This window comes from Talpa occidentalis, unplaced genomic scaffold (genome assembly GCF_014898055.3).
Source record: "Talpa occidentalis isolate TD23 unplaced genomic scaffold, MPIMG_talOcc4v2.1 talOcc4.7, whole genome shotgun sequence".
Lineage (NCBI taxonomy): Eukaryota > Metazoa > Chordata > Mammalia > Eulipotyphla > Talpidae > Talpa > Talpa occidentalis.
Genome location: NW_023605083.1, coordinates 93,483,425 through 93,511,168, shown reverse-complemented (window position 1 = coordinate 93,511,168; position 27,744 = coordinate 93,483,425). Strand labels below are relative to the sequence as shown.

The 27,744-nt window shown below is 45.8% G+C and overlaps 1 protein-coding gene across 6 annotated transcripts in view; it reads left to right on the top strand.

Annotated features, from left to right (window-relative positions):
- The window catches only part of GAS7 (growth arrest specific 7), a 217,413-nt gene that overhangs the window by 143,906 nt on the left and 45,763 nt on the right, over positions 1-27,744 (top strand). For 4 of the 6 annotated variants that reach the window (XM_054689112.1, XM_054689111.1, XM_037495495.2 and 1 more), the window contains exons 3-4: positions 11,288-11,368; positions 22,797-22,882. In XM_054689112.1, coding sequence (XP_054545087.1) covers positions 11,288-11,368; positions 22,797-22,882 — 167 coding nt within the window. Of the gene's footprint in view, positions 1-7,687; positions 8,147-11,287; positions 11,369-22,796; positions 22,883-27,744 lie in introns of those variants that run through there. The other 2 variants (XM_037495496.2, XM_037495497.2) reach the window with 2 other exon arrangements.

Here is a 27,744-nt window from a genome sequence, read left to right as displayed (position 1 = left end):
ATCTGTCACCTACTTCTCAGACTCCTGGCCTAAGGGTCGGGTAGCACCCACAGTGGCAGGAGAGCCTGCTTTGCAGTTGCATGACCAGTCTTTCAGTGCATGTGGGGTCTGGGCTCTGGTTTAAAGTAGGCACCAAGTTTAGGGAGTTCCAAGAGATGTGAGGGAAGGTTTTATACAAGCTACAGAGAAGAGCTGCTGAGAAGGTGATTGATTCCCAGATATTTTCATTCCTTCTCCTGACTGTTCTGGGGTTACCAGAGAGGACTTGGCTGCAGCCCCCCTCCCCCCACCAGGTCAGCTCTTTCCTGAGTTGCTAAGCTCTACCTTGAATTCCTAGCATGCTAAGTTCTTCATTTCTCCATCTCTAAAGGAGGGGATTGGGCTGGCTGTTTTGAAAACTTCTTTAAACTCTGTCTTTCCCCTATGGGACAAACCTTAGTGGCCACTGCAGAGAGAACCCGGCTTCCAGCCACCACTCCCTGTGACTCCGATTCCTGACTGCTGGGCCGCTCCTGCTCCGTGTTTGCTGCAGCTGAGGCCCTGGTCACAGTGGTGCTTTCCAAGTGATGGGATTAGGGAAGATTTTAATTTTCTCTTTTGTCTTTTCTGTTTTCCACTGCTTCCCCCTCTGACCTATGGTACCTTTATAAGTAGGATAATTATCGTATCTTTGACCTGGAGAAGAGGGCTGGGTCTAAGCACTAATGGCCTCATTGGTTTCCCATTCCCCAGCATCACTTGCCATTCTTCTGTGTTCCTTGTTTTCATTTTTCTCATTTAACCTTGTCCTCAACCTTCTTGCCTGCTCCTATCCGCTGGTGGTATCTTTGGACACTGCTAAGCTAAAGAAACGGTCTTGTGTTCTGGGCTTTGTTCTGAGGCTGAGCTGCACAATCCAAAGTCTGGTCTCTTTGCCATGGTGTGAGGAGCATGCAGGGAAGGACGGCCAAGTGTTCGTGCTGCAGAAGGAGGCGCGTGAGGGGCTGGGAGTCAAGACTTCCTTCTCCTTTTCCCCATTGTAGATAAAGACATCACTTCTCTCTGCTGCTGGCATATAAAAATGATGTGCGTTCAAGGGGAGGGGGGCGCTACGGGAAAGGGTACAGACAGGACTGAGCAGGGGCAAAGTCTTGAGAAGCAGAACAGGAAAGGGTGAGGCAGCACACACCCCAATCCCTGCGCAGTTGGCTCAACTTTTGCTCTCAAAGAGTGAGTTCTCTCGGTGCCAGGCGTACCAGTGCATCTGCCGGACCTCAGAGCTGCCAATGAGACCCTCTGAGGATTCAGCAGCAACCTGAGTATCTGTGGTCCCAGTTCATTTCTTCTTTGCTCTCAGAACATCTACCCTGTCGAGTTCACTTCTCTTTCTCTGGATCTCTCGGGCCAACTTGACATCTTTGGCAGTTTTCCTTCTTGTTTGGAGAAAATGGCATGAGCAGTGGGTACTTTCAAATCAAGAGCAGTTTGTGGGTGGTTATGATTGTTACCCTTTTAAGATAATTTTATTTTATTTTTTTTTTTATAGAGGCATGTTTTTTTTTTTTATTTATTTGTTTGTTTTGTTTATACATGCACTGGGTACAGTCAGAAGCACGGGAGGGTGAGAGAATTCACCAGAGCCAGAGCGGGGAGCAGAGCAGGCAGAAGGACCGAAGTACACTGCTGAGGGGAGCAGCGGGCGGCAGGAGAGGTCTGTGCGCCATGTGGGACCCTCCTCCGATGGCCGGGGAGCAGCCGGGGATTGAACCGGCGCGGCAGAGGCCGCGGGCAGCTTCGCAACCCAGCGCTCAACCGCTGCGCCACCGGGGAAGCCCTTTTTAAGATAATTTTAAAATGGATCTACCTCCAGCAACTGGAGACAGGGAACACTTGCAGAGAAAACTGCATCTATCCTTGTCTTCCGCTAGGTCTCTGGTTGCCAAAGTGGGGTGCCTGGACCAACAGCGACAGCTTCCCCTGGGAGCTTGTTAGAAATGCAGAACTTGTTAGAAATGCATTTTCTCAGGTCCCATCCTAGACTTCCTGAATCAGAAACTCTAGGTGAGACCCTGCAGTCTGGGGTGTACACTTCCAGGTACTGCTGATGTGTAGAAACATTTGAGGGGCTCTGCTTTAAGCCACCCCAGGAGGGAGCATTGACCATTTTCCCCAGCTGGATTGGGCTCCCGGGCCTCTTTGCAAAGCAGCTTTTTTGAACCACTCATGCAATTTCCTAAGGAATTTTATTTCATTCATCTCTAAAATACTGCCAATTTCTTGTCCATTTTTGCGTGGTCTTTCTCTATTCTGAATGCCCTTTTTGATGTTTGAGAATAACTGAATTTGCCCAGAATATCTATACATGCTTTGCTGTGTTGACTCCTGACGAGGACTGCTCCTGAGTGCCTGGCAAGCCACAGGGGCCTCATGTCTGGGGCGGGGTGGCCTTCCTCGGGGAGCCGCAGGCCTGGAAGTGCCTTTGTGACTGCACTTCAGAGAGATCATTGCTTATTTCTATTTCCCAAAATAACCATAGCTCTTTCTGGCAGTTTCTTCCGCCTTGTGAAAAGCAACACTCTGAGTGATTTCAAGCATTATTTATAAATGTAAAGTCACACCTTTTACTGGAAAGTCTTCTAAATATGGATTAGCAATGCAGAGCCATTGAAGTTCATAAAGAGCTCCAAAAGACAACAAAAAAGGTAATATAGAAGTGGAAAATACCACTTCATGGGAGGAGAACTTCTGAACAATTGAACAATGTCACTTTTCTTTCTGTGGCTTGATGAGGGGTGTCCTACGTGGGGCATGGCAAAAAGCCACAATTCAGAATATTCCACATGCCAGTTAAATGGCCTCAGGGCCAGTGTTTGCCATTTACGAAGCAATGCAATTTGGTGACTGTCCTTGGGAAAGGGCTGTCTTATTGTAGGAATAAAAACCAACTTTAACTTATGAAAAAATGACATGGATTAGGATGGGGGGCATCTCATGCAGGCCTGCAATCTGGGGCTGCATGGTTTTCCTGTCTCATGTCTTTTTATTTTTTTTAAAGATTTATTTATTTATGCATACAAGAACTGGGGTACAGGCCAAAGGTGCAGGGAGTGAGAGGATTCACCAGAGACAGAGTGGGGAACGGAACAGGCAGACTGACTGAAATACACTGCTGAGAGGAGCAGTGGGCGAGACGGGAGAGGTCTGCTGCACCATGTGAGTTGCTCCCTGGCCAGCCAGGGATCGAACTTGTGCTGCAGAGGCTGCGGATAGCTTCACAGTGCTGTGCTCAACCCCTTGCACCACCAGGGAGGTGCTCCTGTCTCATGTCTTATGCCCACTTATCCTCTAGGTTTGCTTCACACGTATTTCTCTTCTCTTTAGCAGTCATTTAGCAGTAAACACTGCTGGTGGTGGAAGATACTCATCCCAAGTCCTGTTCTTCACATGCTCGCTGGTACCAGGAGCAAGGGCTGAGCAGGTTGGCCCCTGGTGTGTGGGTCTGCACTGGGCTCTGGAGTGTGGGGTTTTTAAAGAAGGGTCTAGAGCACATGTAGTGAACACTTGTGATTTTTATGATGTTTTATAATTTTGACTAATTTTTCCAAACTCTTATTTTCATAGAGAGTTTAGCCAATTTTTCCCTTTCATGATGTCTACCTCGAAGTCACACTTAAAAAGATTTTTACCAGCAAAAAAGGGTCATTTTTTTTCTTCTAGCATTTTCATGGACTATTTATTCCCCCTTAAAATTTTTAATCCAGATGGAATTTAAGTTCAGAAAATGTGTGAGAAATGGATCTGCCTTAATATATTTTTCAAGTCGTTTGCCTGTCATTGTAACGGTACTTATGGGCCATTTCAGTCTTCCGCCGTTCCCCTGGAAAGCATCTCTATTCCGTGATTAAACCCATCACTTCCGTCTATTTCTTATCTTTCTTTTTCTTTTCCTTTTTAATTTTTTTTTCTTTTGGTGTCTATCAATATTTCTGTTTATTCTTGCACCAACACCATACAGTTTTGTCTCTCTTTTATGGGAAATTGTCATGTACTTGGCAAAACATTAAAATGGAGCATGTTGTAAAAATAGTTTTATTTTTTTACTCTGGCTTGATTGTTAAGAATTAACAAGCATCAGATGCTTCTTGTGCACTCTTTCTGCAACTCTGCATGTACGTTTTACTTAAATATGTGTATAAATGTATCAGAGAATTCTTGCACACTTGTCTCTTAGCAGTGTGCTTTGGAGATACTCTGAGCACCCACATCCCAGACCTGCCTCGTTCCCAAGGACAGCTGCACAGAAAGTCATTATGTTCACACAGCAGGACAGTCCCCTGTTGGTGGTTGTTGACAGCATTTCTCAGTGTTTCCTTCTAACAAAAAAAAAAAAATACTCCAAAACATATCTTCGTAATTACATCATTGCACTAGAATTGCCATTAGGTCAAAGGTTAAGTGCATGCAGAATGTCTTGCAAAGACATTTCCAACCTGTTTTTCCAGATTCCTGCCAGCTAGGGACTATTCCTCTCAAAAGATGTTATAGATCCAGTGGGTAAAAAAATAGTATCTTGTTTCATCTTAGCTTGTATTTCTCCAATTTTGAGGAAGAATGAGCATCTATTCTTCTTTGTTGGGCACTTGTAATTGTTTTTCTGTGACCTGCCTGAATATGTCCTTTGTTCTTTTTGGACTGGGCTGCTTGCTTGATTTGTAATTTCTACTCTGAGGTGGGAATTTGTGCTCTCTTTACTCTCCCTGGTCCTCCTTAGTCTTTCTGTCCATCTGTTTATCTGTCTTTTTATCAACACACATACATTTATTGTGTACACATTTATTTTTTAAATGTGCTGTTAGCCATGTAAATGAGCTTAGCTCTGACAGTTTGTTATGAGCTGAGTCTTCATTCATTCATGAAACACTTAACTGAGTGCATTCTATAGTCGTTACCTGGGAGACAGGGATGCTTTTATTTAACCCAGTCCCTGCCCTAAATGTACATCTGGTGGAAGGGATGGATTTGTTATAGTTTGCAAGCAGAGGTCATCGCCCTTCCTAGTGGGCTATAAGCTCCCTGAGGGCAGGGGTGATGCTGTGAGCCCTGGAGTCCTTCCCCAGGCCTCCTACTGATGCATAGTTAGTGCTCAGAAAACTGGATGCTTTCTGGGTGCTCACAGGACCATGAGGTTACCTGGAATCCCCCACTCTAAATCAGGTGAGAATATTCTGCTGGCTTGACCTACCTTTTGCCCACTGTCAGTTCTGCCCATGCCAGGCACCTTGGAATAGGATTGCTTAAAATGCATCTCTCTTGTCCTAACTCAGGCCTCTGCTTCAGGGACTTAAGGTAAGACTCGGTGAAGGGACCAGGCCTGCTGGGAGCCCCTGGTTCCCCTCCCCTTGTGCTCCCTCATACACGCTTCTCCTGGTACCTTTTCCCTCTCAGCTTCCTTCTCTACGGTACTTTCTCCTCTGTCCCATTCACCCTCCCCCATGCTAGAAAAGACTGTAAGGACTTAGTCTTGCTAAAGGGTTTATGACAATTTACTCCACTTTGTAAGGCTCCCCCACCCCGGCCCCCCAAACTTAAAAATAGATGACAAAGCCTCATGTCAAACAGTGGCTTTCTGGGGACAGATGTGTGAACGTGGTATTTTTAGATGGAAATAATGGGCATTTGGGAGTTTCCCTAAACTGCCCTACATTGCTGCCAGGTGTCTTACTAATTACCCGGCCCGCGTCATCTGTCTGACACATCCCCCAGGGTTCTAGCCTCATCTAGGTACCTCCCTGACGCTTCCCAGGACATAGGCAGGGTGTCGCAGCGAGTCTCACCTGTGAACCCTACCAGTTTTTCCCAAGATGGCTTGTTAAAATGCTGGCTTTTGGGTCCCCATTCAAGATCTACTAAATCAGAATCTTCAGGTGCGAAGACTGGGAATCTGCGTTTTTAACAAGAAGTCCCAATGAACCTTTTGAGGAACCACATCTGGAAAATAATACTGGGGCTTTGCTGGCTACCCATGCTTAGCTCCTGGATCCTGGGCATCCAGGCTCTGGCCTTATAAGGATTCCTTCTGGGTACCTACCTACCATCTTTTTTTTTAAAGATTTATTTATTTATTTATTTATACAAGCACTGGGTACAGTCAGAAGCGTGGGAGGGCGAGAGAACTCACCAGAGCCAGAGCAGGGAGCAGAGCAGGTAGAAAGACCGAAGTACACTGCTGAGGGGAGCAGCGGGTGGCAGGAGAGGTCTGCGCGCCATGTGGGACCCTCTCCCAGGGGCTGGGGATCGAACCGATGCTGCAGAGGCCGTGGGCAGCTTTGCAACCCAGCGTTCAACCACTGCGTCACCGGGGAGGCCCCCTACCATCTTTTTAACTGTAATTTATTAGATTAGATATTTTTCATCCTATCTACATATTTCTTACATTATGTTCATGTAATAATAACATCGATGTATGAACGCTAAGGATGGATCTCAAATTGAGGGTGTTTGTGGACTTGGTGGGTAACATGGCTTCACCGAGCACACAGAGCTCAGAGGTGTTGGTGAGTGGCCCTTGGTGGTCTTTGCTGTCAGACAGAGTCCCAGCTCTGCTGCTTCTCACTGAGGTCTCAGTTTCTTCCATGAAAAGATGGAAACAATACCACTCCCTTCTAAGGTATTCTATGACCATGGAAGGAGATACCCACTGTGGAGGGGCTTGGAGAAGACCGAGCACAAATGGGTGTTCAGAGAGTTGTAGTTCTTTCGCATGGAGAGTCTGTGGTTAGAGATCAGATTTCATTTAATTTAAGAAGAAGTTGGGAATGTTCTGTAGTCAGAGACTAACTGGACGATGATTGCTAAGCCAGGGATCTAGGAAACACTAGTGCAAAGGAGGGACCAGAGCCTCTGCTGCTGAGTTTTTCAAGGGAGAGGACCCTGGATACCCCGCTGGCTTCTGTGGCTGGTTCCCCCGTGCATTCTGAGGAGCCAACCCAGTCACAGACTCTGGATCAGGCCACTGTAATCCTCTGATGGGGAAATTAAAATTTCTGGCTTGTAGCATTTGATGGTTAGAATAGTAACTTCCCCTGGGCCATTGCGATCTGTAGTCAGTTAATTTGTGTGTCTCACTCCCCTGGCTTCCGCAGATGAGGTCTGAATCAAGTTAGAGTTGACATTAGGAAGAGTGTTTCATGTGACTGGGTGGGTGAGCAGAAGCTCTCGGAAAGCTCATCTCACTGTTCCCATCCTGACTTTGCTGTGTCCAGGGCCTGTGGGGCCTGCCTGGAGATGACTCTGTTAGGAGGCTGGATGAGTGCCTGGAGTCACCTCGAACCCCAGCAATAGAACCCCAGAGAATGCAAAAGGGCATCAGTCCAGGGTAACTTGGGCCTGGATGTAACCTGAGCTGTTACATCAGTTTGGCTTGGTTTCGCCAAGGAGTCTGATGTGCTGTAAATGGATTAGCAAATCTTCTATTGAAAAAGACCTGGAAATGGCTTCCTTCCTATGGGTGGGATGGTCATTGGAGTGATTTTTCCTGCTGCTGATGTTACTCAGCCAGAGCCCCAGAGGTTCTCTCCAGATGCTGGCCTGGTCTGGCCTGACTCCATCCCTGTCCCAAGCTCCCAGGGGCTTTGTGTTTGGGTTGGTCAGAGATACCTAAGACCAGCAGATGGGATGGGCTAGAATCCTTCAGGCAGCTGCATTGCCCCTGAAGGACCCCAGGTAGTGGTTGGTAGAGATAGAGTATGTATGGGGAGAAGCGACTCCAGCTTTAAGGGGACCTGTGGGTGATTCAGGCCAGTGAGTACAGGGCAAGGGACTCCCATGGAGACCCAGCATGGACAGCAGGATTCTGACTGTGGACAAGCATCTCATTGTGATGTCAGAGCCTCCTCCAGCAGACACCCTTTACTTAATGCCACACTGACCCCTCTACTCAGTACTTAGGATTCCCAGTAGGGAGATAAATGAGACCCACATGGGCAGTGGCACCCATGCCACTTTGTTCTCTGCACATTCCCATTTATTTTGCTCCCTGTGTTCCCTTCAGAGAGCTCAAGGCTCTGTCTTTGCTAAATATCAAGTGTCTGAAACTTAGGCTCTGCTTTGTATCCTCCTTGCTGCCAGTGTCTTGTACGTGGTGTAGCACCCAGGGATGGGCTAATGGGTGAGTAGATGAGAGAATGAGTCAGTGCAGGAATCGGGGCCTCCTGCTAGCACCAGGAGATAAAATGGCAGAGTCCTCACTTCTACGGGATTTTTTTATCCCTTTTCCTTTTTATTAAGTCATTGAGAGGTACAGTGTCACACAGATTCATTGGCCCTAGCAGAAATGTTGCTTCAGAATGTGACATGACCATGCCACAAACATGAGTCACCTTTCACCACATTCCTCTGTTTTTTTTTTTTTCCGTTTGTCACCAGGAGTCACTGGCTTGTTCTCTGCTTTGTACACATAAGCACGTATCTTGCCTGGGAAGAATTCAGTTTCCTCTCAGGCACAAACACTTCAATTTTAAGAAAGAGCTGGGGGGGCCTCCCCTGGTGGCTCAGTGGTTGAGTGCTGGACTGCAAAGCTGCCCGCAGCCTCTGCAGCACTGGTTCGATCCCCGGCCCCTGGCGAGGGTCCCACATAGCACACATACCTCTCCTGCCGTGCCCGCTGCTCCCCTCAGCAGTGTATTTCATCAGTCTGCCTGTTCTGTTCCCCACTCTGGCTCTGGTGAATTCTCTCGCCCTCCCGCGCTTCTGACTGTACCCAGTGCTTGTATAAATAAATAAATGAATCTTTAAAAAAAAATCTAAGATTTGAATTTTGGGGAGCTTATTTAAAAAAAAAAAAGAAAGAAAGAAAGAGCTGTGGGCTTCCTCCGGGTCCAGAGAGCCTGGTGATATCCAACAACAGTGGCCGTGGGCCACAGTCTTCCAAACATATTTGTCAATTCAGAAGTATTGCTCCTAGTATCCAGTAAGCTCCAAGATGCTGGGTCCTCTTTGGATGTGAGGTTGGTGGCGTTCACCACCAAAGGGTACAGGCAACAGCACAAAGAGGATGGTTCCCTGGGAACCTTTTCTGGTTTCAGGAGAGGGAGCAGGAAAGTGGAATCACTCATTATGTGCATACCTACCACCATGTCCATCCTTTTGTCTGTCCTTCTATCCAGACATTGTCAAGCAAGGTACTGTGTTGGAAAGAGAGAGCCTGCCACAGATTCTGCTCTCAAAAGACCCTGGGCCTAACCCTTTGCTTTTGGATGAAGAATTGTTTGAAGGGAGGTAGTGTGACTTGCACAGCAGAGCTAAGGGAATAACCCAGTTCTTCTGAATCCTCATTGCAGGGAATTGTTGAAATGGTTGTGCTTTTTTCTGTTTTTAATATTTGAGAAATTGAATTTTTAGTAATATAATTTTTTATTAAATAATGTAATATCCATATATTGGACTACTTTAAAAGTTACTTTGTGCTAAAAGCTCCTAGATGGGCTTTTGGCATTAATGCAGTGACTGCCCTGGGTAGATGCCATTATTGATCTCATTTTACAAAGAGGGAAACCAAGGTGCCCAGGGGACAGGCAGCTTGACCAAGGTTCTAGGGGTGGTAGAGGCAGAGCTGGAGTTCAAACCCAGGTCCTCTAACTCTAGACTCACCATTCATAGATCCTAACCACTATACTGTTAGCCCCTTAAATGATTTTGGAAAGATACTTAGAAAAGTTGACATATGAAAAGCATATGCAGTATGATTTTGTTTTGTTTTGAAGATATATGGAAAACATTGACATATAGATACCAAATTGCTGATAGTGATGACCTCTGAGTTGTGGGATTATGTGCTGTATTTTATTCTCTGTGTTTTTCTACATCATCAAATTGAGTATAGTGAGAATGTATTATTTTTATCACTGGGTAATTTTTGGAGAAGTGCCTGCACACGGTGGTGAAATGAATAAGGTAGTGTTGGGGAGATGATGACATAACTGCAGTATTAACTTTATTTCTGGCTGGGCAGTGTGGCTGAGTATTGGAAGAGGGAACAGCAGTTGTGATTTGAACAAGAGGTAGGACTGTAGAACCAGGACTTTGAAAATCACCCCCATGGACAGAGGACCCTTGTTGCTGCACAGTCCCCAGTGCTTTGGACTCTTGTGCTTTCTAGCAATGGTGGACATTTGGAGAGAAATGCCCAGTTGACACCTGGGGTTCCAGGGCTAGAAACAAAAGTAAGGGGCATGAGTTGGCAGCCTCAGGGATATCAGAGAGAGGCACTGAGGGATATTTCAGAGGGTCCCAGACAGAAGGCTCTCCTGATCCCAGCTTCGTGGAGGTGGGTCCCCAGCAAAGAGAATCTTTGTTCTCTGTGGTGGGAGGTGTGAAGGGAGGTGGGTATGGGAGCAGAAAGCAGGCTCCTGCTTCCAGGATTAGGGAAAAGAGTGACTAGACAAGGCTCTTTTTTTTTTCCAAGATTTTTATTTATTTATGCATACAAGAACTGGGGTACAGGCCAGAGGTGTGGATGGTGAGAGGATTCACCAGAGACAGAGCAGGGAACAGAACAGGAAGATTGACTGAAATACACTGCTTAGGGGAGCAGTATGTGAGACAGGAGAGTTCTCTTGCACCATGTGGGTAGCTCCCTGGCCAGTGGGGGATTGAACTCGTGCTGCAGAGGCTGCGGATAGCCTCACAGTGCTGTGTTCAATCCCTTGTGCAGGGAGGCCCCCAAGTCTCTTTTTTTGAACCTTTTTAGATGTTTATTCTACATCTAGTAACTAAAGCTGTGAAGTTTCCTCTTTTAACATACAGTGCAATATATAATACAATTTGCAGAAATTTCTATCACATAAACACACTTGATTTATATTAGAAAAATGTGTTTTACCTGTACAGAAATCTTCACCTCATATTAAATGTTGAACTTGACTTCACTTTAATGTCATTTAATCTACTGACAACTTGGTTTATAATACCAATCATCCCCAAATTGGTAAGTTCTTACCACTTAAGCATTTGTGCTAGAAAATGAAGAATCCGTGGCAATGTTCAGTGGAATAATAAATAGACTCTAAAGAACACATGGAATTCTCAGATTTTACATTTGCAAAAGTAAGTTTATGAAAATATTAAAAAGTATCCCAAGTGTGTTTATGCAGTTAAATAAATTATCAAGTTTTTCTCTATTTCATACTTTAGAAGTCCTTGAAAAACACAAGACATCATGCACCAAGTCTCTATTTTTCCAACTCTGTAATACTCAGAGGTTCTGCCCTGTGAAATTCTCAAAATCATTGTGTCTTATTTCTTTGACCAGAGACCACCTGGGAACGTCCCAGCAGTTCTCCTGGGATTCCAGCCAGCCCTGGCCCTCACAGGAGCTCTCTGCCTCCGACAGGTACTGTCTGCTCACTGCTTTGGGGCAATTGGGGCTGGAGGGAGGGACCCAACTGGCTTTGCTGGGAAGACCAAGACTCTGGCCGGGGATCTTATGAGCCAAATCCAGGGAGGGGTCTAGAGGGCTGGCTTGAAGGTCGCATTGGCCTGTTGCCTGAAGGCCAGTGTCTCCCTGGCAGTGCTAGCAGCAGCCCTGGTGACCTGCCCTCACCTTGCCTCAGGTGCTTAAGAAAAGGAGGTGGCTTGGGGCTCCTGAAACAGGAGAGGAACTTCTCTACACGGTTCACAAAAACATCAAGGGGTAGAAGTTAAAGGAGGCAGATATTTTATAGGATAACATACACATAGAACATTCCGGAAAGGAAATGGGATTCCTTGTGAGGGTTTCCTTGTGAGTTCTCCATATGCAAAGATAATCAGGTAGAAATGGCCAAGGTTGACATTCCTCTAATAGGTGAGTCTAGTTCCTAGTTCCCAGCAGGCTAGTTGCAGGACATGTCAGTGGCAAACATAGCTTCTGAGTTGTGGTTTAAACTTTGTTTGAAACGTCACTTCCTCTGAGAAGCCTTCCCTGAAAACTCTATTTAGAGTCCTCTCCCATCACTCTGGATCCCAGTAGTGTGCTATTTCAGAGCTCTCAGACGGTTGTCAAACTCAACTGTATGCTTCCTGAGAGTGGAAATCTTGTCTCTCCTTTTCATTTGTGGAATTCCACAGGTCCCAAACAGCTCAATGGTCAGTGGATTCAGAAATATCTCCACCATCATGTGGTGTCTAAGACCTATTTATTGCTTTTTGACTATAGGGGTCAATGTGGGGAAGTGGTGGTTCTAATAATAGCTGGAATTTAAGCCTGAATAGGGTTGCAACTGCAGGGGCAGGGGGAGCTCCTGCTGCAGTGCCATCCTCAGCGGATGGGGAGGAGAGGGGAGAGCCTCCCAGCAGGGAACACAGTTAACCTAAAGCATTACAGGTAACCTAAAGAAGAACTGATAATGGGGCCTCCCCGGTGGCGCAGCGGTTGAGCGCTGGGTTGCGAAGCTGCCCGCAGCCTCTGCAGCACCGGTTCGATCCCCGGCTGCTCCCCGGCCACTGGAGGAGGGTCCCACCTCTTCTGCCGCCCGCTGCTCCCCTCAGCAGTGTACTTCGGCCCTTCTGCCTGCTCTGCTCCCCGCTCTGGCTCTGGTGAATTCTCTCACCCTCCTGCGCTTCTGACTGTACCCAGTGCTTGTATAAATAAATAAATAAAAATAAATCTTAAAAAAAAAAAACAGAAGTTTAAAAAAAGGAAAAAAAAAGAACTAATAATAACAGAACTCTTAAAACAACCTAAGTGGGGCCTCCCTGGTGGCCTAGGGGTTAAGTCTCAGCACTAACACCACTAAGGCCTGAGTTCCATCCCCTAACCAGGGAGCTGACCCACATGGTACAGCAGACCTCTCCTGTCTCTCCCTCTGCTCCCTCAGCAGTGTATTTCAGTAGATCCACCTGTTCTGCTCCCCACTCTGTCTCTGGTGAATCCTCTCACCATATGTACCTCTGGTCTGTACCCCAATTCTTCTATGCAAAAATAAATAAAATATTTTTTAAAAAAATAAACAACCCTGACCATAGAACTGAAAGCTGACCATAGACCTGAGGCATCCAGGGGAGAGGGGTGTGGGGTGGGGGAAGAGAGCACAATGGACTATGGCGGGGGACTGTGGGTACCTTGGAGGTGGGAGAGCTATGGTGACCACACCTGAGGGGAGAAGTACTTGTGCTGTCAAAATACTAACAAGGATGTAAAACAATGACACGTCATTAAAAAATAATATCCTGGATCCAGGGAAGGCAGGACAGATGCCGTGAGAGTGGCCCAGACCCCCACCTTTCCCCCCAGGAAGTCCTTAGCTATTCTCTCCCATTGCTACTCTAAGAAGTAGAAGTATGATCAAAGTGCATTATTTAGGGATATGAAGATTGCCAGCAGAACTCAAAATCAAAATGGCTGAGAAGTGAACCTCTGGAGATACAGCTGAGATGGGGAGAGGGGACAGGGAGGTAGAAATTTCCTACAGCAAGTTTTTACTTTCCTGCTGAGACTTCTTATAGAGCTTTTATAATCTTTTAATTTATATATATATGTGGGGGGGGTATGCATACATACATATATAGATACAATAAATAAAAATAAGCAAACATTTTTTAACTTACATCAGGAAAAAAAAAAGAAAAAACGGTAACCCCATTGAGGGGAGGGCAGTGGGCATTTACTCTCAGCTTCCCAGAGATGCAGCGAGCACTGCATTGTCAAACAGGTCCTCAGATATGGGACCATCCAGCTTCCTCACTGTTATGTGAAATAGGCAATTCCATGCTTTGTTGTTGTTCTTGCATTTTCTTAACCATAGAAATGCCAGCATCAGGGGCCTCCCTGGTGACACAAGGGGTTAAGCACCGCTCTATGAGGCAATCCACAGCCACTGCAGCACAAGTTCGATCCCCGGCCGGCTAGGGAGTAACCCACATGGTGCAGCAGACCTCTCCTGACTCGCCCGCTGCTCGCCTCAGCAGTGTATTTCAGTAGATCTGCCTGTTCTGTTCCCCACTCTGTCTCTGGTGAATCTCTCATTCCCCACACCTCTGGCCTGTACCTCAGCTGTTGTATGCATAAATAAATAAATCTTAAAAAAAAAAAAGATATGCCAACATCAGTTAAGTGAGGTATGGTCCTCCATCCTGAGTGGCTCCAGGTCAGGCAGACACTAGGAAGAAATTCAGCTGAACTTTCCAGCCACAAGGCAGGACAGGACCACTCTCCGGGCAGGGACGGTGTGGGTGTGGGAGGTGACTGGGGAGAACTGCCACCTGCGATGCTGGCAGAGCTGGTCAGGGACTGCTGTGGTCATGTGTCCAAAGCTGGCTCTTTCCGGCTCGTCCCCATGGGCATCCTGTCCCCTCTGAGAAGTGAACCTCTGGAGAATCAGCTGAGATAGAGGACAGGGGACAGGGAGGTTGAAATTTCCTTCAGCAAGTTTTTACTTTCCTGCTGAGACTTCTCACAGAGCTTTTACTATTTTTTTGATTTTTGTGTATATGTGTATGCATACATACAGATACAGGTACAAAAATAAAAATAAGCAAAACATTTGGTAGTTGCTGTCTCAGGCCACCCCTGGCCCAGGGGCCAGATGTGACCAACTTCTGCCCTTTTGCAGCAAGCACAAGAACCCTGTCAGCCCAGCAACAAGTTGGGTGTTGGGGTTCTGAGAGGGGCCCACCATGGTGGGAGGTGAGTAGAGAAGGTCAGATCCAGTGATGTGGACAGCCAAGGTGGGCAAGGCCTTAGGCTGAGCATGTGGATGATGATGTTTCTCCTGTCCCCACCCCAAGGGCCTAGGACCATGTTTCCCAAAGTGGGGAAACATTCTGCATGAGTGTGGGGGATCTCAAGTTCTCTGCCCAAAGGGGCTTTGCAGTCAGAGGAGGAAGTGCTGCCTCCTCCACTCCCCTTTGGAGAGAGCACTAGCTCAGGCCTGGGAGGGAGGCTCCTGGCTAACTCTGTACTCCTCCCTGTGGTTGTTTGCAGCATGTCTTCTGCTCCTGCTCTGGGGCAGTGGTACTCAGCTCTGGGGTGATGTTGCCACTGCAAAATTTGGCCATACCTGGAGGTGTTTTTGGCTGTCACCATGGTGGGAGGTGTCTAGAGGGTGAGGCCAGGGATGCTGCTAACATCCAGCACAACCCCCACCACAAAGTATCCAGCCCTAAATGTCAGCAGGGCCAGCCTTAAGAGATGCTGGTCTGGTGAGTGGGAACACTGCTCAGGGTCACTCCACAAGGGAATGTGGTCCTCTGAAAGGAGAAGCAGCAGCAAACGTGCAGAACCAAATTCATGATTCTAAGACCCACCTTTTATTCCGCCCCCAAACCCTTTATTATCTTGCAAGTCAGATACCATCAGTGGTATATCCTGGTTTAACTGGAAGCATCTTTTCTTCTTTCTTAGAAATACTTAAAATTAAGTGTGCCTCTAACAACAAATGACAGCTTTGATTTGTGAAATTACAACTCGTTCAGCTGGGGCCAGGAGCACAGCTACTCTTCTTGCCAGATCTCACTTTCTCCATTCATGAATTGAGGCCTGCAGGGACTGCGTGCTGAGATCCTGTCTCGCCCTCCATAGTGTGTAGTTCTCAATGCCCTCAACCCAGGGGTATAACAACATGTCAACTCTCCATGCACCCTCTGGATGGAAGGAAAGAGAACCCACCACTGAACCTATAGCAGGGATCTGTCATGTTATGACATCTTTTCTAGTTTTTGAACTAAGCCTTATTGCTAAAGAATAAAATAATAGCTACATTAGCATTTCTTTCTGCAGGGGAGCACTAGGTATTTTACAGCCATTCTGTCATACAGTTTTACAAGCAGCTTTCAGGAGATTAACTTTTATCATGGGAAGAGAAACAGATTCCAGGAGGACATGAGGTTGCTTTGAAACTTGACCATCCCTGTCCCCACACTCCGGGAATTATCGATGCCTCACCTGGAGACCACTCAGGGGTCTAGTCTCAGTTCCTTTGGTTCTGCATATGCTCCTGCCAAAATCCTTGTCATTCAAAAAATCCCCCAGGTGCTGTTCTCAGTACTGGGGATATAGATAAGCCACTTGGATATAGATTCTGGGAGCAGGGACCACACAGAACTTTAGCGGCAGGATTAGACCAACAAGCAGAACTAAATATGTGAGCTGTTCTTTATGTGTTCAATGTAAGGAATTAAAGTCAGCCAGTGGGATAGAGACTGTGACCAGGGAATTAGGGACAGCCTCAGTGAGGAAGTGACATTTAGGTCATATGTCAGGTAGTGATAATTGTTCTAGGCCCAGGAACAGCTAGTGCAAAGGCCCTGGGGCAGAAGTGACCTTGCCTATTTGAGAATAGGAAGCAGATAAACATTGCTGGAGGGTGGGGGACAAGAGGGAGTATGGTAGGAGATGGGGGGAGGGGAGTTAGTAGGGAAGGAGAGTGGGCAGGAGTGGGACCTGCTGGCTGGCCAAGTCAGAGGACAAGAACGTGCTGGGATTTTGTTCTTAGTGTAGTGGTTGGGTGGGGTAAGGATAAAATGTAGTGGATCTGCCTTGTCTTCTTTGAGAAGTTTCCTCTCTGAAGCAGCCAGGCAGCACTTGGCACTGTCAAGACTGCTCTTGATTAGCAGTAATGGTGGTTGGGGGTAGTTAGTGGGAAGGGGGTGAACTGGTAAGGACAGTGTGGAAAACTCAAGCATTTTCCTGACCGCAAGCTTCCCATATGGCCACTCCTGAAAAATAACATGGAAAAACAAGTCAGGCAATATGTCAGCAGGAACCACAGGTTACCCAGCCAAGCCCAGGTTGGGCCACCTCCTCTCCATGGAGGCAGGGAGGTGGAGAAGGCCCTGCAACTCGGTTTCACGTTTGAGTTGTAGCTCCATGAGCTTTCCAAGAGGATCTGGAGGGTCACCCACGGACAGGGCTTTTATTTCTTTCATATGCAGTTTGTTAGATGCCAGAAGCACAGTCGACCTGGGAGATGGATCTGGAAACATGCCCAGTGGCCCCCACAAATTGGAACTTGCCCTTTGAGTGATGGGTTCTGGTACACTTAGCTGGAAACTTTCCTTATATTGCTGCCCTTAATAATAACCTGAGTTGGGGAGCTGTGTTTATTCAGTAGTTTTACAGGAGACAGTTAATGCCAGCTTTTCTGGGTGAGGATGATGTAAATAGGAAGTCAAGTTTAAACCCAAACAGAATACCTAAGTCGCTGCTCAGTAACTGCTACAAGTATTAAAAGTCATCTTTGGGGTTAACATGCAGTATAAAAGTAATGATTTATAGAGAAAGAAATACTAACAGGCAAGAAGGAAAGAAAATGAGTGAAAAGTGAGGCTCCTGGTGTTCCTTTTATGAGTCACCGGGTAGAATGAGTGACAGTTGTACTGACAGTGTTGTCTAGTAGAACTTTCTGCGATTTTGAAAAGTTCCAGATCTACACTATTCAGCAGGGTAGCCACTAGCCACATGTGCTAATGGGCACTTGACGTGTGTCTAGTATGCCCGGGGGCCCTGAATTTTTAATTTATTTTGATTTTAAAAGTTTGGAATAATTTTAGGTTTACTGAAAAATTGTGATGACAGTAGAGTTCTATTAACTAGATTTAATTCAGATTTCATTAACTTTGTCACTTATGTCCTTTCTCTGTTCTAGGATCTAATTCTGAATAGTACATTATATTTTATTTAAACTTAATTAAAATTGAATTGATTATACTTAATTAATTTTTATTTAATTAAATTAATAAATTAAACTTATTAAATAACTTAATACATTAATTACATTGATTTATTAGGTGTGGGGAGTGAATTCCTTTCTGAGCTCCTGGGCCTGTGTATGGGGCTTATATTTGTATTTTTCTTAAAACTGGAGGAAATCTGTCTTTCGTTGAATTGTCTGGGTTGGAGGGTTGGGGTCGTCAGGCTGTCTGTGCTCAGATTCTAGATTTGCCTAGTCGGGGCTAAAATCCAGGGGGAATCATCCTTAGATGAATAGACTGTGCCTCCCTCCATCAACGGGAGTCAGAAGAAAGGGGAACAAGAAAGTTCCACTGCAGATCAGGGAGTGATTTGAGCCATTTGGGGGTGATGAACAACCAGGTTTCCCCTGCTCTCCAGAACCTAGAGCCCCACACATACCCAAAACTTCTCTGGATCTGGAAGCCTTGAGCACTGTCCTGTCCTATTTAGCAGCAAAGCACGACCCTCAATCATTGCAGAATTAGCTAGTTGCCATGGGCAGAGCAGCTTTCTCAGTCCCCAGCTGGATCATTGACTTCAGGGAAGGCCCCACTGGAAGGGACTGCCACGTCCGTTTAGAAACAGTGTTCTTGCTGCCTGAGGCTGTTGATGGCCGGGAGAACAGCCACAGGTTTTCAGCCATTCACAACCACATGGACAAAGGTATTGTGAGTTCTATTTTGGGGAATACTATTTACATCTTAGACTCCCAGGGGAGATAGTGAGGGCCAGGTGGCCTGGCAGAAACTTGTAGACTAAAAGGCTGTAAATGCAAAACTCTAAACAGACGGGGGAGATGTTGACTACTGCTACTGCTTGGATGCTGAATACAATGACAGAAGAACCTCATTGCGCCTGGCTTCAACTCCCGCCTTCCTTGAGCCATGGCTGTGTTTCCCAAAAAGGATTCCTTGGTATTCCTACTTTCTTGCCCGCACTGGGTGCTATGTCATTTTAAGTGTAGAAACACAGCACACTGGAATCTTGCTTGAGTCCCAGAATACAGTCACATATTTTAAAAGGCTTACTATAAAAAAATTTCTTAATCTGAATAATGGAGACATTTGTTCCAAATTGGATCATAAAACCCTCCTCTTCACCTTCACTACTTAACAGTGACATCAAACCCTGCAGGAAGGGCATCCACCATGTGCCTGGGAGAACATTACATTCTACCGTGTCAAACATGATGGGAGGGACGAGGGTTGGAGGACGGCTTTCAGTTTTCTTAACATGGAGGGAAAATGTTTTTGTGTTTAATCCAGAGAGATGAGAACAGATCTAAGGGATGAAGAAAGGGGGGTGCCTGGGGCTGATTGTCTTACTTGGAAGAGTAAGGCCACCATTTGGGGTTCTTTAGGGAATGGGAACCTGGAAGTGGGCCTTGGCAGAGGGAACTTCTTAAGTTGGGGTTGGAGTGGAGCCACCCGGATGTGAGTTCTGGGCAGAGACACCACTGGCTGTTCTTCTTTTGCTTGTCTCTCTTTCTCTTTATAGCTTTTTTAATGCTCCTTTTCCTTTTTTATTAATTTCCTCCTTCCCCACCCTCCAGAACTCTGCCTCCTCCTTTCTTTCCAAATATCTGTCCCCTCTTCTTCTTCCACACCTCCCAAGCTCTCTCTTGGTCTGTTTAACTGCCCATAAAGAGGAATGAAATGTACGCGTGTGTGTTTGTATTTATATCTGAAGTTACTAAAGTTACTAGATAGAACTTTTTGTTCCCTTTTTTGCAAAAACCGCTGCGTTTGGCATTTCGTACTTTTCTTGTATCCCCAAATAGAATTATCTTCTTACGATTGTGCATGATTCCTGACTAATTTTGTTTTTTCCCCCAGAGTCTGGAGGCCGCAAAGGCACCCATTTCTGGCTTCATTTGTTTTGTCTCTGACCCTGGGTGACCTGGGAACTCATGGGACTGGGGATGCTAACGTGGGTGAGCCCTGCTGCTTTGCTTGGGCCCTAACTGTTCTGGTCTCCACTGATCACTTTTCTGAATGTGCCTGGGATTGATAAAATGAAATGTGGCAAGACAGAGTGTCAGAAGAGAGTTGCTGAGTGGGGAGAACCGGTTCAGTGGAAAATTATTTTTTCATTCTCAGTAATTGTTTTGACATGAGCAGTAATTAGCCAACAGCTGACAGACCAGAACTAAAGCAAGAACAAGAGGACGGATCAGGGACAAAATGCCCCTGCATTAGACAGTCTTGGCTGCTGATGGTGTGGTGGGCTATGGGCCTGGGGGATGCTGGAAACGGTATGTTAGGGTGCACTTTTATGAAGGGAGTAAGCAGGGGGTCAGAAGGACAACCTCTATCCTTAAGGGGCTGGGGAACAAGCTTGATTTATCAGGACCCCACATCATCAAAAGCAGTTTAAGTGATTGCTAAGTAAGGCCCGCTCAGATATGAACCTACATAATTCATTTTCACAGTCAAACCAAGCTACTCCAGTTTTGGTTGCCATTGATAGATTTTTTAAGGCCAGGGTAATGTTGGCTGTATATGATAAACTGGAAAATTCATCTCATGTTTCTATACTCTGGTGCAGTTTCTGCCTAGGTGTTTTTTGTTTTTTGTTTTTTTTTGATCACAGTTTGAACAAATTTGCCCATAAAACCATCTGGGTCCAGTGCCTTTGCAGGGAGGTCACTTTTCAAAGTGTTACTCATTTTGCTACTTCTAGTGTCCTTTGAAACCATTTCGATCATTTGAATCTTATGGAAAATTTGGTAATTTGTTACCATTCAATTTTAAGAATACTCTTGCATTAAAAACATCTACTGTGTTTGCTGTGTTTATCTTTCTAATTCCTAATTCTGAGCATTTGTATATTCTCTCTCACTCTGGAAATAGGCTGCTCTGCCTTTTTTATTGCTTTGATTCCTCCTGTCATCCCCCGCCCCCACACAAAGAGAATCAGCCTGGGTTGCTGATGTCATCCTAACTCATTGCCATATTTATATTCCTTTCTCATATCTTCCTTTGTTTATTTTATTGGCTTAAAATTATTTTTTTAATTCTTAGTTATGTTTAGTCCTTATTCCCTTGGCTATGGTATGAAATAATGAAGTAATCAAAAATATAGATTTTTTTTCTCCAAGTTTAATACAGGCCTTAAACCATTAGTTATGATATGTTCTTCCCCATTATTTTCTAAATATTGTGTGATTACAATTTAAAATTCCTCTTTGACGTGATTTTACTTGAGAGAACATTATCTTAAATTTCTACATGTTTGGGAGTTAGAGTGATGGAGACCTTGTATATTTGTTCTTTCATTATTAATATATAATTTTATTGCTTTCTCTACAAAGAATGCGGCCTATGTTATTTATGCCTTTTGCAGTTTATCGGCATTTTATTTGTGGCTTAAATATGGGCATAGATTTTTTTAGTGTTTCATGGTTTCTGGACAAAAGGTGTTATTGGTAGCCTGGGATGTTTAATACATCTAGTTCAATCAGCCTTTTAAATTGAATTATTGAGGTATTTCACATCATCACTTTTGTCCACTAACCACTCATAGATAGAAAGCAATTTAGTTCTATTTCCTACTGTTGATTCTGTCTTTTATCCATTTTAGTGCTATGGTACTTGATAGATACAAGTTCTCAAATGTTATGCCTTTGTTGTGGGTTACACTTATCATCAATCTAATGCCTTTCCTGGCACTGCTTATGCTGATGTGAGCAGATTCTCAACAGCCCCTCGCATTCTCTGATGCTCTGGGGGCCCTGGCCTCCCCCTTAAGCTAGAGGATTCCTGGGCAGTATCAGCATTGGCCAACCTCCTGAAGGGTGTGAGTGTGGCTGGCTACATGGGGTAATTAGCTGCTTCTCATTGCTTCCCCAAGCCTCTGCACTGGAAATCAGCTCTGTGCCCGCTTTCTGCTGTCGTGGTGTGCCTGTGCCCACCTTCTTCCCGCGTGTCCTGCAAATCGAGGGGAAGCCCAGCTGCCCACTGTCAGATGAGTGTGGCACTGCTCACAGGCTGCTCTGGGGGTTCTCACTGCAAGCCATGGAGACTGGGGGATATCTCCCTGTGTGAGAAAGGTTCCATGTAGGGCTCGTCTTCACCTCCTCCTTTTCCCATCATCACCTGCCTCCAGTCCTGGCTACCCCAAATGAATAAGTGTTAGTGATTTTGCTTTGCTCCTTGCCACACTGCTCTCTCAATAAGACCTGTGAGTTCGATGCCACCCTGCCCAGATTATGTGTTGTGGCAATTTCTCCAACCTGCGACATGAGGACAGTGTGCTTTCCCACTCTCAGGGTTTCCTGGGCTCAGGGTCAAAGGGGATTAGATTCAGAAAAAAAAGCAGTGACCTCCCTGCCTTACACCCTCCCTTCTTTTCTCATGAGGCACTTTACAACTCATAGATCCCTTATGCAAATATTGTCTCATTTGATTTTCAGACCAACAAAGTAGGTTTGCAGGCCAAGTAGAATTAGCCTCATTTTATAGATACAGAAGCTGAGGCTCACGGAGGAGGATCCTCTCCCTAAACTTGAGACAGCAACACTGATGCTTTGCACTGACGTTGCGTGGGCCCCATGCATGTTTGCTCAGGAGCACGCCGTGGTGTGGGGGCTTCACACTGGCAAGGATGGGAGTTTTAATGCCACAGAAATTGACAACTGCTACAAAGCAGTGCTTGAGGACCAGGCTTATCAGCATGCCTTGGGAGCCTGAGTGTCATAGAGCAGGATTCTGGAGGCTTGAATTTTTTAGGGTAGAGGGGCTACTCAGAGAGAACTTCGTCAAGGGACACTGATGGTGGCTAGTGGCCCCGCTCAGCACCTGTGACCACAGTAGATGTAGTGTCTCTCTGGTGATGGCCGTGGGGCCCTCAAGACCTTACCTCCTGTTAAGCACATTTCTTGTCCCTTTTGCCTTGAAAAAGAAACCCAGTCCCCCAATCAGTAATTGGGTGCTGGCTATAAGAGAGATGCTTTCAACCCCTTTGTAGCTCTGCAAATATTGGTAAGATCCTGAGAGATGGTCCTAGCCAGGCAAGACCTCTGAGAACCAGGCAGTGAGGGGGAGAAGGGACCAAGGCAGGAAGTTGGAGGCACCCGCACAGCCTCTGAGCAGTGTTTCTGTCCCCGCAGTGAATGGATACCACGCGTCAGGGACCCCAGCGCACCCTCCAGAGACTGCCCACATGAGTGTCCGAAAATCCACCGTTGATTCCCAGGTAAGGGGTCCTGTTAAGGGAGGTAGGGGTAGCCAGGCATAGGGAGGTGTCGCTAGGATGGGCACGCCATGAGGGCCAGCGGATGTAGCCCAGCTCTGCCACATGGCAAAAGTGGTTGGTATGTGTGCACCGTCCTGTCATGCTGTGATTGGGGAGAGTAGATGATCATGGTTTGTGGTTTTTCCTAACCCTTGCGTATGGTTTGGAATTGAGTGATAATGATGGGATTTTAAATGTTGGTAGCACAGAGGGCTCCATCCTGCCATCTGCATTCCTGGTACACAGTCTAGATTTGTTGTCACTTTAAGAATATGGTTGGTAAAGGTTTACATAATGCTCAAACCCACAACACTCAGTGACCCCGAAGTCTTTATGGCTGTGAAGCACTTCACCTGGACGTGGTGTGTCAACCTAAGGAAAAGTGTGATCCTTTGGAATGCATCTGGTTCAAACACTGAATATGTTCTTTAAGTAATAAAAACACGAACATCTTCATGTGTACCCACCTTTCTCCTCTTAATCTCCCCCCCAACACACAGACACAAACATGGATGGCCAGGTAATTTCCTTTTTCTACATACCCCTCCACCCCTTCCCACCCAGACTTCACCCAGAATGGAATTTTGTAAAATATTTGATCACATTTGATAATCATCGTAGATACTGCTATGAGATAAAAAGAAATGGGAGTATGGTTTAAGTTTCCCAAAGTGCTTCTGCCTTTGTCATCTCAGATGATGCATGGAGAAATGCATAAGTGCCAGCACTTACCCCGAGTGGTGTCATGACTTGGTGAAGTGACCTGGGCAGGTTGACTTGATTACTGAGTATTCAGACTGGGCCTGTTGCTTTAGGCTTGTCTAAGAAGCTGAGGACTAGTCACTAGTTGGATGTGGTCTATCCACAAATTACCAAAAAGGTGACACCTCCAAATTCTACCAGACCTTCCCAGGAATCCCAATGCCAGGCCCTCAGGGCAATGGTGGTAAAGATACTATTGCCTGTGGGGATGATGACAGTGGCCCTTGTTATCAACAGCTGTGGTGTGACGCATCGGTCATGGACAGGTCTCGTGATGTTACTACAGTGCCTAGAATGTGACATGGCATGAACACGCCCAATAGGGCTACTCTTGGAAACTGTAATTAAGTGGTTGTCTTTGGAGGTCGAGGCTCAGGGTCAGTTCAGTAAAACTCTAGAAAAGAATTTGAACATGCACGTGAGCCATTGCGTCTTACCTTTGCTGAACTTACAAATCACCTGGGCCCTGCGTAAAAAGCAGGTTCTGATTCTGGGGGCTGATTGTGGAGCTTCAGGGAGGGCCTGAGGTTCTGCGTTTCAAGCAGCCCCCGGTGACCCTGCCACTGCTGGCGGGACACCTCGCCTCAGCAGCCAGGACCTGGCACAGCCAGCAGTGCCCAGCACGTGTGTATGCCCCTGCATACTCACAGCCCTGCTGTTGTGCCCATGCAGAGTCCCTGATAACCTCTCAACACAGCCTCTGTGATGGACGTGAAGCATACCAGCCACCTGACTACAGGGACATCAGCCTACATCTGGCAGTTTAATAATAAACTGTTATTAAATAAGCTGGGGCTGCCCTTGTATCCTCAAGGAAGAGTGTCAGTAACAACTTACCCTCCCACCCCATCATCCTTCTTTCCCTAGAAGAACATGGCTCCCGCCCCCACTTTGAAACACTGTGAAATTGTTACTCAACCAGCTAAAAACATATGCATTGTTAGAACCTTCAAGGCAGTGGATTTGACAGTGTGTGTCAGAGCCTCTCTGGACCCAGGAATTTCCTTTCCAGCATTTGCTTTTGTAATCTATTCAGGGATTCTGTTTTGCCACGAGGCCACTCGTGCAGGTGTCACTTCAGTAGGTCTGGATGCCACCTCAGGGTCCAGCCATTGGGGATGGGTCCAGTGGAGTCCCAGCTGGTGGTGTCACGCCGCCATGATGAAGCATTCTTCTGAAGAAAATGCAATGATTTGGGAAACTACTTGTGAGAAAATATTGAATATGAAAAGCAGGAACCAAACAGTATAATCAGTCAGTTATATTTGGAGGGGGAAATGTGATGTATGTGAAGACGAATGTCTAGAGGAAAAATAAACCTGGACATTGATGGTAGTTCTCAACCTAGAGGACGTTTGGCAATTTCTGGAGATATTTTGGTTGTCACAGCCGGGGAGGGGTTGTCAGTTCTGTCATCTTTGAGTACAGCTTGGGGACATTACCTCTGGTCCCACAGTGCACAGCATAGCCCACAAGTAATTATCCAGTTCAAAAATATGAATGGTATCAAGGTTGAGAAATCTCGATAATAAACCTGAAGAAATTTTTATTTTCTTTACATTTTTCATTGTTTTTCAAATTTCCTAAAATAAACATTTTACTTTTCATAGAAAAACCAATAAGCAATATTTGAAAAACTAGAGGCAGGGTACTGGTGTTAGATGCAGGACAGGTCAGCCTGGAGACCCACACAGGGAGGAGTGATGGCTATTTTGTCTATTCATTTTGTGACAACGTTAACAATTGAATTATCAACAAAGTAACCCCCCAAAAAAGTCTAGTGGTACATGGAGAGAGAATTTGTTCCCAAAACGGTGAGGTCGAATGTTGTTCTCTTGGCTGTGAGGAGGTTTGGCACCTGTGGAGCTGCCTGTGCTCCAAGGTGCTAGAGGCCAGGCTTAGAATAGATGCAGAAGGTTTGGTCTTTATAGAGAGTGTTACTAACAAATGATTGCTAAGGGCTGAAGACACTTATCAGCATGCATAGTATTTACTCATGCTCTCCCAGCTGTCAGTTATGTTAATAATTATGACTTAGTATTTGAAGAAGTACTGAATGAACTCATGGCCATCGAGATGAAGTGGGGGTGGGGGTGGGTAAAGGGTGGTTTACTCAAAGCCCTGTGTGTGCTTTTTCTGCTACCTGCTAGCTGCCCCTCCTTGAGCAAGCTAATCAGGAAAATTAGAATGTTAAGGGGGGTAACATCCCTAATCTTCTTAGAAATCAGAAATGTGCCCTCTGTCACCCCATGACTTCCTGAGCAGGACTGATGACTGGGTGCCCAGCAGCCCCTGCATTGCCTGCCCCTCCTTCCCAGTCCTGGAACACCTGGACTGGGCACAGGTGGTGGTGATCTAGTGCCACCCAGTGGAAGCTGTCGCATCTGCAGTTCTGGGGGTGGGCTGCCAGGGGACTGGGTTAAATGGGGCTCACCTCTTGGGAGGGCAAGGGATTGTCTTCTAGGTCTTTGCCTGATCTGTGGGCAGGCCCTTCTGTGACTGCCTTTCAATCTTCTGCCTACCCTTGAAGTTCCCCTCAAAAAGGATGTCTTTAGACACAGGAGAGAAGAAAAGGGAATAGGAATAAGAACTCAAGGGACCCATTGGAGAATGGAATTTAAGGTAGAAATAGAAGTGAGAGACTGAGAGCTCATCTACTTAATGGGGCTCCTCTTTCCCCTTCACTTAATTCAATAACACATGTTCTGTTGAACATCTATGACTTTTCCAAGCCCTGAGCTGCAAACAGATATAGCACCTGCCTTGATAGAGGTTTATTGCTGGTGCTGAAGAAGGACATAGCTAAATGGTTTTCATTTCATGGTGATAGGGAATGGAGGAATTTGTGTTAGGAGGATGCTGGTCAGTGGTGGTGGAAACGTCAGAGGTGGATTCCTTAAGAAAAGATGCTTAAGTTTAGACTGGAAAGATGAGCGAGGGTTTAGCTTGACAAAGAGGTAAAGGGAACAGTATTCCAGGTGGAGGGAACAGAATGCATGGATGCCTAGAGGAAGGAAAGCAGTGATTTCAAAAGAATCCACAGAGGCCAAAATTTCCTAAGTTGGCAGGTGCAGGGAGGGTGGAGTCTGCACAGACCTTTTGTGAGGAACTTGGGTTTTATTCTAGCTGCACTAGAGCACCACTGAGAGGTATACGGGGTCCCAGTTGAGGGTGTGTAACCCGAATCTTCACAGGCAAGGAGACAGGACTAATGAAACATGTGGAGCAGGGGTTTAGGCCATCATTTGTGAATGACAGTCTGCCAAGCCCTGCCTCATGTCACCACTCTTGGCTGGTCCTTGGAGTTAGCAGAGCAGCCCAGGCAAGGTGAGGAGATCAGGCTGAAGAGGTATCTTAACAATGGAAGGTGAAAAAAAGTTCTAGGACATAGGCAAAGGAGATTTAAAAACTAACTCCGTTGTGCACATTTACAGATACTCATAGAAAGATACTGTGTTAAAGTACCATGGACCTGTCATTTAGCTTCAATGATTATTCAGCCAATCTTGTTTCATTTATATCCCCATCCCCTCTCCAGCCCCCAACATATGTAAATGTATTATTTTAAAGCAAATTCCTGATGTTTTGTTTAAACTGTAAATACTTCAGATTGTATCTCTAAGGGAGAAGACATAACTACCAGACCACTAGCGTATTTAAGAGAACATTAATTCAGTAATATCTAGCATACATATGTGTGTATATATATATATATATACATATATATATATCATCCATATTCAAAATCCCTAATCATCCTGGAAATGCATTTTATAGCTGTTTTTTTCCCCAGTCCCAGATCCTTTCACGTTTCAATGTACAAGAGTACATTGGTTGCTATATCTCTAGTTTTTCTCTTTTTAAATAGCCTTATTGAGATGTAATTCACATAGCATACAAATCACCTGTTTAAAATGTATGACATGGTGGTGTTTAGTGTAGTCAGAGTTGTACAACCTCCATCAAAATCAATTTTAGAACATTTTATCCCCCTGAAAATCCCACTCCGTCTTAGGGAACCACTAATCTACTCTCTGCTGTTATAGACTGACTTATTCTGG